Source organism: Micromys minutus (genome assembly GCF_963924665.1).
Source record: "Micromys minutus genome assembly, chromosome: 1".
Classification (NCBI taxonomy): domain Eukaryota; kingdom Metazoa; phylum Chordata; class Mammalia; order Rodentia; family Muridae; genus Micromys; species Micromys minutus.
Genome location: NC_137969.1, coordinates 158,098,227 through 158,109,308, shown reverse-complemented (window position 1 = coordinate 158,109,308; position 11,082 = coordinate 158,098,227). Strand labels below are relative to the sequence as shown.

The 11,082-nt window shown below is 44.1% G+C and overlaps 1 protein-coding gene across 1 annotated transcript; it reads right to left on the bottom strand.

Annotated features, from left to right (window-relative positions):
- Window positions 1-8,471: 8,471 nt before the first annotated feature.
- On the bottom strand, window positions 8,472-10,842 carry PTRHD1 (peptidyl-tRNA hydrolase domain containing 1; the record flags this gene model as incomplete). The annotated part of the gene is made up of 2 exons (XM_080925439.1): window positions 8,472-8,779; window positions 10,591-10,842. 2 exons carry the CDS (start codon window positions 10,840-10,842, stop codon window positions 8,609-8,611), a joined length of 423 nt encoding a protein of 140 aa, XP_080781565.1. The 3' UTR covers window positions 8,472-8,608.
- Window positions 10,843-11,082: the final 240 nt, after the last annotated feature.

Genomic DNA, 11,082 nt, shown 5'->3' with positions numbered 1-11,082 from the left:
AAAGTAAGTGTGTGCTCTAACAATATCGAAAGTGGTTAGGATCATTGCCTCAGCCTCTGCAGACCTTTGAAGGAGCTGTAAACAATAAACAAGTTCTACTAAATTATGACACAAAACACTTATCGGTGTAGGGATATGAAATCTAGCTTTAAACTTTCATCATATGTGAGTGAGTGTTTCACCGATGTGTGTGTATGTGTGTATTAGATCCTGATGCCTGCAGAGGTTAGCAGAAGGCATTGGATCACCTGGTACTGAACTTAAAGATGATTGTGAGCCACCGTGGGAGTACTGGGAACCAAACCTGGCACCTCTGCAAAGGCAACAGTGCTCTAACCACTAAGACATTCCTCCAGCCACAGCTTTTAATTGCAGACTCTGGTTTACTGTTGTGGACTAGATGATTCAAGATTGTTAAGAGTCTATAGACTTTAATCTCACGTAGAACTTAAGCCCATCTTTCTTCTGTGACGGATACTAAATACAGCTCAGCTATAGAGCACTCCCCTAGCATGCCTGGGACCCTGGGTAGACCCCAGCAGTGTGTGTCTATCAGGATCCTCTCCGTGAAACCGGGCCGTTGTAGTCTGTAATCCTAAGACAGTAGGTTTCACGGATCACAGTTGGAAGCATTCTTGTCTGTGCTCACTTTAGACGGTGAAGCCTCCCCACATGCTATGGATTTGGCCCTGCTGTAATTATTGGTCCGTGGTTCCAAATTCTACAACCAGGACAAACAAGGATCCATAACAAGCAAAATCCAAGAATAAAACATTGAAAGGACCAACTACTTTCTCATAGATATTCCTCCCACCGCTGGCCAGAGGTCCCAAGATTTAGATCAAAGTGAAAAAAAAAAATTCTAGGCCATAAAAATAGCTTCTGTGTTTGAAGAGCTGATGTGTGACAAACATGGACAGCACCAGAGATAACTGCCTGAACTGCCTGTTTCCCACGGTGGAGACTCCGTAACTTTTAAGCCATTAACTTTCCTAATGCTGAGACCCTAAAGTTCCTCATGACCCCCAACCATAAAATTATTTTGTTGTTACCTCATAACTGTAATTTTACTACTGCTGTGAATTGTAGTTATCTTATATGCAGGATATCTGCTATTACACCCTTGAGAAAGGGTTGTGACCCACAGGTTGAGAACTGCTGCCATTATGTGGCTATCCCTTTCTTCTTGCCTGGGAAGTCCCTGTCAGCTCTTCCCACCGCGTTTGGTCTTTCAGCACCCCACAGTGTAGAGCAGGCCCATTCACAGATGTTGAAAGGATACAGACACTCTGGCCTATGAGTTCGATGTTGAGCTTTGAGATGAAACTCCTTTGTACCACACGGAATCACCACTAAAGATGAAACTATCAGATACCAACATACAGACTGGGAACCACCCCAGCTCTGTTGCTGTCATGGTTGTTTCTGATGGGGTTTCACTTCATTCATTACATAGACAAGGCTGGCCGCACACTCACAGAGATCTGCCTAGCTCCATTTCTCTGCTGGTTGGTTTAAAGGTATGTACCACCACCATACCTACCTAAAGCTGATAATTTTTTAAGATTTATTTTAGTTTGTGTGTGTGTGTGTGTGTACATGCACATGCACTATATACTGAACTCTGGACCTCTCAGAGTAGCAAACACTCTCAACCATTCAATGCTTACCTGTTTTTCTAGCTCCAACACTGAGAATCCTAATGAATTCAAATTTTTCTTTAGAAGTTCCATAGAGGCTTCTGAAGGTTTTTATTTTGAAAATATAAAACAGTCTTTGGAAGCTCTTGGTGGTGACTGTTTCATGCCTAGAGCAAATCTCAAATCAGCCTCAGTGTGTGAACCTCTCTAGAAAACAAATGCTCCAAGCACCCATCTGGTCTTTATTCTTTGTTTGCTGTTGAGGTGAGGACCAGGCAGGCTTTAAACTTGAAATTCTCCCACCTCAGCCTCCAGAGTGCTGGCAGTATATGCCTGAACCACTACACTCAGGCTCCTACTGATCCTCATACTTAACTGTTCCCTCATTCATTTCTGCCTTACCTATAATGATTTCTTTGTAGTTCTCACCCTTCGGGGCCCTGTTCCAGAACCTTCTCCTGCTTACAGCACTTGCTTTGCACTTGGCTGTATGCACACTGGTCACTTTTTCTCTGCTAAATTGTTAAGTCTTCTTCAGAAGATGGATGCATCTTTTTCCCTTCTCAGGATCTTCTCCACAACTGCCTCTTGAATGCTGATTGGAGCTTTGAAGGTCTCCAAATGCGGGAACTGAACCAGGCTGAAGATCATTTAAACACTTGCAGGCTTCCTTCCCTGCAAAAAGTGGATCCTATCTCTTTCTGATCTGCAGTTATGAAGCTCTGAAAAGCTACATTTAGTTAAGATTAAGCAATAATGGGATGGCTCTGAAATTTCTTAGACTCAGCTTTAAAGCCAGTGCCTCTGAAAGCTGCCCACTCAAAATGTGGGGCAGATGGATTGAGTCAGTGAACAGGGAGATCTCAGATCTCAGAGGTCTCACCTGGGCCCAGCCCTGCTTGGCTCTGCTTTGTTGGTTCTAGGATGATCGTCATACTGTAGGCTCCATACTGCCTGTTCATTTTAACCTATAAACTTGTATAAACACAAGCACATTTAAATTGGTTCTCACCTAAACATTCTTCTGATGTTAGGAATTGCATCTTAAGTGATAATTACTCAGTAATCTAGAATTTAGAGTTGAAATCACCCTGTGGAGAATGGTTCCTATGGAACATTCTCTATTTATAAAGACTCGTGTACCTCTCTTTAGGCTTCAAACTGTTCTATCTTCCCTTGAAAGATTTTCATTAAGGAAATCCCCAAGCATATATGGAACTAGAACATATAACATTATTATGTTTAAGAAAGATATAGTTCTCATTTGTGACCTTACGGCCCTAGGTGATCTATCTTGAGTGATTTTATGATCCAATCCTAACTGATCTATCTAATGTGCCCTTATGATCCCAAGTCAGTGGTTCTCAACCTGTGGAGCCCTTTGGGGAGGGGAGGGCCACATATCAGATATCCTGCTTATCAAATTATAACACTACAATTATAACTAGCAAAAAATACGGTTATGAAGTGCTGTTGAAAATATTTAATCTGGGGTTTTTACTCCTCCTTTGATCATTCAGTTCCCAGATAAAAAACACAACCCCTTTATATTTATGATAAGCCTTAAGCTACTAGAGTAGGCAGATCTCTACTCTCTAAGCTATTAGTATCTATTTCCCTATCAATAACTTACCATGTTCTGCCTGGGCCCCTGTTACTCTGATTATTCAGCTCTCATGGCCATGTTTTCACGAGTCACCTACCCATGGTGTCGTCTCCTCTCTCCACCTTCTTCTCCCCTTTCACATGGTCTCCTGCCTTAGACCCCAAGCCCGGGAATGGAAACCCTGCCTATATCTCTTCTGCCTAGCTATAAGCTGTCAGCATCTTTATTGACCTATCAGGGATAACTTTGGGGGCAAGGTTACATAGCATCACTTGGTATACATGGAAATCTTCTCATCCCTGTGGTAACCAGGGCCAGTATTTGGCATTGTAATGCAGACCAACCCTCAACAGTTAAGTAGCAATGTAATAATTTTATAGTTGAGGGGTCACCAAAACATAAGGAACTGCATTATAGGGTCACAGCATTAGGAAGACTGAGAACCACTGCCACCTAAATGAAAGTAAATAGTTTTTCCCCCCAAGGTCTACCTCAAAGAAACTGAGATTCTATAAGGCCTTGTCTTATAAAAACTGCAATACCTATTTTAGGCAATGAATTTTTAAAATTTTAATAGTTTGTGTGAGAGCTTAAAGGGTAAAAACATTTGTCATACCAAACCTGATAACCTGAGTTTAATCCCCAAAACCTGTGTCAAAGTATGTAAAATGAATTAATTATTCTAGCTAGTTCCCAATAATGTCACAGAGAGACCAAGATTTGTTTACAAGCTTCACCTTCTTTTCTGAGCCGTCAAATGATCTGTCTTAACCCCCAAGCTAATCCGGGCACCTCCCAGCCAACATACCAGTAATACTTGCACTGAGGCCTTCCATTTTTTGCTAAACTCCCAAAAACTCTTTTCTCTTTCCTCCTGACAGCTCTGCAACTCACTTCCTCTCCCCACTGCAACCTTGGCTGGTGGAAGTCCCGCCCTTATTCTCTCTTGGGCCCAGCCACTGGATGGCCAGCATTTATTGACAAGGTGGAGAATAAATGGTAAGAATTGTTTGTACAAACTTGAGACAGGAATTCTTGACTAAGCATTACCATGCCAGGTCCTGACTGTAAGAAGACGCGGGGGCAGAGAAACCAGCATTTGAATGACACAAAGTTACCTTTCCACACTGCACAGACACATTATGCCCACAGAGTACATGGAGGAAACTGACTCCACAAAGCTGTCCTGTACCATAGTACATAGCATACACACTATACAAGCACTATGCACACACTTCACAATAAATGACTGTGTAACCGTGACCGGAAATATAACCAGATACCCACCACTTGCCTGTACAACTTTGGGCATTGGGATACAATAAATACCCTGCCCTCAAAGAGCCAGTAAGACAAATTAGACAAACACAAGTGTCAGATGGCAATCCCTGGAGGGAAAGTAAGGGGGTAGATAGGAACTCCAAAAGGGAGGGGCCACCGTTTAAAATGGGGAATCAGAACAGGCCTTCAGGAGAGGTGATGTTTGAGTGGCAAGCTAGAGGAGAGACAGTGAGGAAAGCATCATGGAGACAAGCCAGAAGTAGAGAGCTCTGGGGTGCTGGAGGAGCAAGAAAGCAGGAGGCTCTGCAGCTCTGGGACTTATAACAGGGAACAACAAGCTCTCAGCCTGGGTATTATGCTGGTTGGTTTTTATCAGCTTGACAGAAACCTAGCTGTATCTAGGAAGAAGGAATTTTAATTGAAAAAAAAAAAAAAAAAGCCTAATTAGCCCGTAGGCAAGTCTGTGGGGTATTGCTTTGCTTGATGATTGGGCAGGTAGAACTGGGTGGCATAAGAAAGCAGGCTGAGCAAGCTATAGAAGTAAGTCAGTAAGCAGCACCTGTCTGTGACCTCTGCATCAACTCCTGCCTCCAGGTTCCTGCCCTGACTGCCTTCCATAATGGGCTATGATGTGGAACTTTAAGCTGAAATAACCCCTTTAATTCTCAAGTTGCTATAGAAACCCTAACTAAGCCAGTACTAAGGGACTTTTATGTTGAAAACAGCTTCGAAGAAAGCAATGGAGACCTGCTGGGAGGTGCTGCAGCAGCCAGAGATGATAAACTGAACCAACCTTGATCAGAGTCTGCATGTGGTCCTCAGCCACAGGTACAGTTACCTGCTGGCATCTCAGATGCAGGGTATGAGAAAGAAAAGAGAAAGAACAAAAGTGACTCCCTGTTACTGGGCCTTAGCAACTGGAAGGAGGCGGGGAAGAAACACCTGGTACTTACTTCACTTCCTGTCATATGCTTAAGATCTGCATCAGGCATCCAAGTGAACTCAGGTCAACAGTAAGTATGATTCTGAAACTTAGGAGAGAAGCTGGGGTTGAAGATACAGACAGGAAGTCATCAGCAACAGTCTTTAAAGAGACTGTAAAATGACTCCAAGCCAGGTTTGCAACTATGCCATCCCCTTCTGGGGACTTTACTCCAAGCATAAAGACTTTGATTTTTGGAGTCTGGCAGTGTAATTCACCATGGTGACGGTAGAGAAAAGCCATATAGGTGCCTCCATAGGTACAAAAAGGTATTTAATTTTTAAAAAATCTTCTTATGTTAATTTAATTTTAGAAAAGGTGACACAAAAAGAACCCCTATAGTTTGATTCAGGAAAACAATCTAAAAGTGTCCCCGTTAAGCCAATAGCAAACAGTGGGTTCCTGTTAGCACCACTGCTATAGGAGGAGAGGTCCTAGCCAATGCAATGAGATAAGAAAAAGAAGGGGGTTGGAGAGATGGCTCAGTGGTTAAGAGTACTGGATTCTCTTCTAGAGAACCTGGGTTTGATTCCCAGTATCCACGTGGTAGGTAGCTCACAACCTCCTGTAATTCCAAGGGATCAAAAGCCCCCTTCTGGCCTCTGTGGGTACAAGGCACAGACATGATGCACAGACATACATGCAGATAATACCCATACATACAAAATACATAATTAAAAGCGTTTTAATTCATCATATGTAAGTATTTGCCTACATACGTTTGTGTATCATGTGTTTGCTGTGCCCGTGGAGGCCAGAAGGTGATGTTAGAAGAAAGACCCTACAATGGGTCCTTGTAGGCCTAATGTTATTGTGTCCTGTGTAATTCAGATGATTTCTGTGCCCTCATATCTGGTTGCAATCCTTATCCTAAGTATCTCCTGACTCAACGTTGTGTAAGCACTGCTCCCCATTTATTTTCTGATTTGTCAATAAAAGCTGATCAGCCAATGACTGAGCAGGGAGAGAGAATAGGGCAGGACTTCCCTCCTAGGCAGGGGAGGGGCAAGAGAGACAGGAAGTGGGGATTAGCCATGGGGAGAGAGTCCAGTCCCCTGTGAAAAACTGCTGAAGCAGAGAAAGCCATAAAATGCAAGTATTTCAGGGACTTTGGCTGAGAGATAGCCATATTATTTTAGAAGATTAAAATACAGTAATGCTGCTCAGTTGTTGTGCCCTTAAAGTTGGTTAAATAAACATAATAGTTAAGCTTCAGTTATTTGGGATCTAGCTGGGTTAAGAGAACTACAGCACACACTCATTAAAAAGCCATTAACACGACCTGGTATTTACCTTTTCAGCCTCCCCTTCAATCTCTTCTTCCTTCTGAATTTCCTGGAATGGTCTCCAGAACTCCCCTCCCATTCTTGTCTCTATAAACTATAATCTGATTCTCACCCTTAAGCTCTTGAACTGCCTTCACTGAGTCTGCAGTGCACTCCCAAACGCTAGAGCCTTTTCAGTTCTCTGCTGAAATCCTGCGCTGTTATTGTTGCTCTCGTACCCTGAGCCTGGTGCTCCTGTCAGTACCACACCAGTGCTTCTGAAGCTCTCCACCCACTCAGGTAAACGTGACTCAGAGGCCTGCACACTAAGTGCTTGCTCCTAGAGTGGCCCCAATAGAAGACAGCACATCCTTAAAGACAGGGCCTAGAGGGAAGTCTTTAGGTGGCTGAGAACATGCCCATGAAAGAGTTCTGGGACATCAGCCTCTTCCACGTTCTCTTTCTGTTTTCTGTCTATGAGGTGAGAGGCAGGCTTCATCGCATTGCTCACCTTTGCCATTTAGAAGTCTACTTTGTCTCTGGAACCTTCAAAATAGTGAGCCAAAGCAAATATTTTCTCTTTCTAAGTTAAGTATCACACGACACGTGTTTCACTATACAGATAAGGAGTTAATAGATACACTCATCTTTTTTTTTTTTTTTTTTTTTTTTTGGAGACAGGATCTTGCTCAACAGCACAGACCAGCTTTAAACTCAAGACATTCCCCCTGCCTCAGCTTCCTAAGTGCAGGGCCACTTCCCAAGTTCATAAGCCACTACTCCTAGCTTTCATGTTTCATATAATTCTTTCTACTGAAAAAAAAATTACTCCATATGAATTGTTTTGTGCACTGTGTATTCACATGCTGATTTCTGTACCAGAGATCTGGTTGCAGTCCTGACATTGGCATTGTCAAGTATCTCCTGTCGCAGTGCTGTGTAAAAATTATTTCCCATCACCTCTGATTGGTTAATAAAGAGCTGATCAGCCTATTGGGGTAGGAGGGCAGGGAGGAGGAGGTGGGGTTTTTGATCCCAATGACAGTGTCTCTGATGGGGACCAGAAAGAGGTGGATTCACCAGAGAGGGTCACCATGGGAGGTCAGATGGAATAGCTGGGATGAGACTAAGGTGTCAGGGTAGTTGGTCAGATCAGCATAGAACAGATGTGAACCCTGCCCAGCTACAATGCAAGAAACTTTTTTAATAAATATGCCAGGTCTCTGTGTCATTATTCAGGAATAAGGGAGGCATAGAAGAGCCTGTGTTTTACAATAAACTTTGCTTCACAAATGTTCAATCGATCTCTGTTGTCACATGCAAATGTTTACAGAAACATTTTTGGACAGTGTCCTGTTATGTACAGATGTTTAGAGAAGGGAATACTTGTTGGCTGGTAAGGGTTGTGAAGGTGACATGTTTCGTGAAGTGTCAGTAAAGAGGGGAAGAATAGGAACATTCTAGAACTGCACTAGAGACCGGAGGCCAGTGGTGGGGCAGCAGAAAAGGAGAGGGAAATGGGGAGCAGGTAAGGGGTAGGGGAGGTCAGGAGTGACTAGAAGTCATTATTCCTAACAACAAACACATCGTGCTTCAGCAATGACCCACAGATAATACTGATGCTTATCAACTCTCCTCACTTGAACTCAGCAAAGATGATAATGATGGTAGTAGGTACTTATTCATGAGAGCTTTAATTTGAATCTGTGCCAGTCTTAAGAAACCACCATAACGAGAAGGGAAGAGCACATCAACATTGAATCCACAATGCATCCAGATGCAGGCCACTTGGCTCCCCAGACCCAGCTGACACTCTCCTCTACCAGAACATCAGTCACTTGAACAATCGGAACTTCTTCAGATACTGGCTGACTTCTTCCTTGGGGTACGGCCTGAGGGCAATGCAAGTGGCAATGTTCTCTGGCTGTTCCAGCCACAGCATGTGGTCAATGTTCTTCTGCTGCAGGGTCTCAGCCAGCTCCTTTAAGATGCTCTCATCAGCAGCCTACAAGTTGCGGAACACACAACACAGACTGAATGACTATTTAGGAAGTGTCAGAGGGTCACAAGAGGGCGGAAGGGCTCTGAAACTGGAGCTGTGGCTCCCCCAAAGAATGGGGAGCCACAGTTGTGTTCATTGGTTTGCTATTTCCTTTCTTTACAATCTTACAGATGTGGCTAGAAAGGGGCGGAGAAGAGAGCTTAGTAGCCTGTTAATGAAATGCAATTTCCTTTTTTGTATTGAATTCTGCTGTATAGTTTCTAGTTTTCTTATGGCTGCAGCTCACCCTTATCCTTCAGCCATCTGGGCCTCAGCTGACCACTGGATTTCTAAAATTACACATACTTTCCTCCTCCCTTTCTCATTACACCAGGCTCAAGCCTAAGTTGATGCAGAACACATCTCTCAACTACTTGATATAAGAGGGCTCAGTCCACTATGGGCAGTCCCATCCCTAGGTAAGTGGGCCTTAACTGTATAAGAAAGGTAGCTGAGAAAGTCCCAGTAAACAGTGTTCCTCTGTGGTTTCTATATCAAGATCCTACCTTGAGTTTCTATTTTGGCTTCTCTAGATGATAGATTTAACCAGTAAGGTGTAATAAACCCTTTCCTTCCTAATTTGAACTTTTGGCCATGGTACTTATTCCGGGGGGGGGGGGGGGGAAGCAAACTAGAATGTTGTGTTTTGCATGCACCCTGAGGATAACTTGTAAGATTTGGGGTTTGTTTTTGTTTTCCTATCAAGTGAGTCCAGAGATAGAACTCAGGTTGTAGGGCTTGGTGGCATATGCCTTTATCCAATGAGTCATCTCACCAACCCTTTTTAATCTACCCTATTGTGTGGCTTTTGGTTAGGAGAATAGGATATAAGGCCAATAGGATTTTAGCCTGGATAAAAACACAACTTATTGAAATTCCAGATCTAGGAGAAAGCTTTCTGATAAAGAATGTCCTATGATCCTAACCCTTAAGAGTTAGTACAGGAGCTGCAGGGATGGTTCAGTGTCTGGGGAATACTGCTCTTCCAGAAGACCGGAGTTTGATTCCCAGGACCCACATAGGGTTATTCACACTGCCTATAACTACAGCTACAGAAGATCCTACATCCTCTTCCTTCCTCCAAGGGCACGGCACTCGTATACATATGCTCACACACATACCTACACGTAATTTAAGTAGTTTTTTTTCTTAAGCTAAAGTTAATCCAATGGGTATGTGAATCACTAGATGGGAAAGCACCCGTCAGAAAGCTGAAAGCAGATGTAAACATGTATGCTGTCAGGATGGGCCCTTCGGCCACTGTTCTTCCATTCCATGCCCTTGACAGTGTTTTTCGGCATTAAGATCTCTCTCGAGAGAAGCCGGTACTGTGTAGATGACAGAGACTCAAGAGATTCTGAAAAATATATGCCTTTCCCCGGCTCACTGAGTGTTTCTCCTTCTAAATAAACGGCCTCTATTTCTTACTAACCATACTTATTAAGGTAGTGGTAATTTTAGGCACAGCTTTGAAAGGCAGATTGGTGCACAGGCATAAAGGGCCACGCTTTCCCCAGCTTAGCCCTCCCAGTGGAACAACTAGTGTCTGGTGAACTCTGTGATAGCGGGGTCTATGTCCCCTCTTGTCATGCTCTGCGCAGGGGAAGGTTCACTACGTAGCAGCTCAAGCCTCAGACCATTCCCCAAATTCTGAAAGATTCCTCCTACAACTGCGCCACACGTATTTCCGGAAGTTAAAGAGTGGGCCCAAGAGCAGATCCACTTCCGGCAGCCCATCCCTTTAGCGTTTCTCCGGATACTTCCCGACGCCTCACCTCGAGAACCACCTTGCGCATGCGCCCCAGCTCCCGGAGATAAGCTGCTGTGTGCGGATGGTCTCGGTGAAGATGTAAGGCTGCTGTGGCGGCGTGACAAGCCTGCGCTACCAATGCGCCCGTGGGCCAGGAAAAAGGCGCCTGAGATAGATCCTTTCGTAATATTAAGTACTGTACAAGGATCTGTGGCTCCACCCCAGAGCCTGCCATCTTCCTGATCATCAGAATGGACGGAAGTACTCTGCGGTGCATGCCGGGATTAGGGAGAAGCTATGGGCGCCGCCATATTTTTGTACGGCGGAAGCGCAAAGCACGCTGGGATCAGTAGGTTGAGTTTTTGAAATTGCGGTCGGCGGGAATTCTTAAACTGAATCCTGAGTTGGGGAATCTTTGATGAGAAAGCAAGACCCAGTGGTAGACAGCATTACGGTACAGCGTCTTTGCTGTTTGAGGAAGCCCGGCTGGACTATAGTGACCACGGCGTGGACAAGG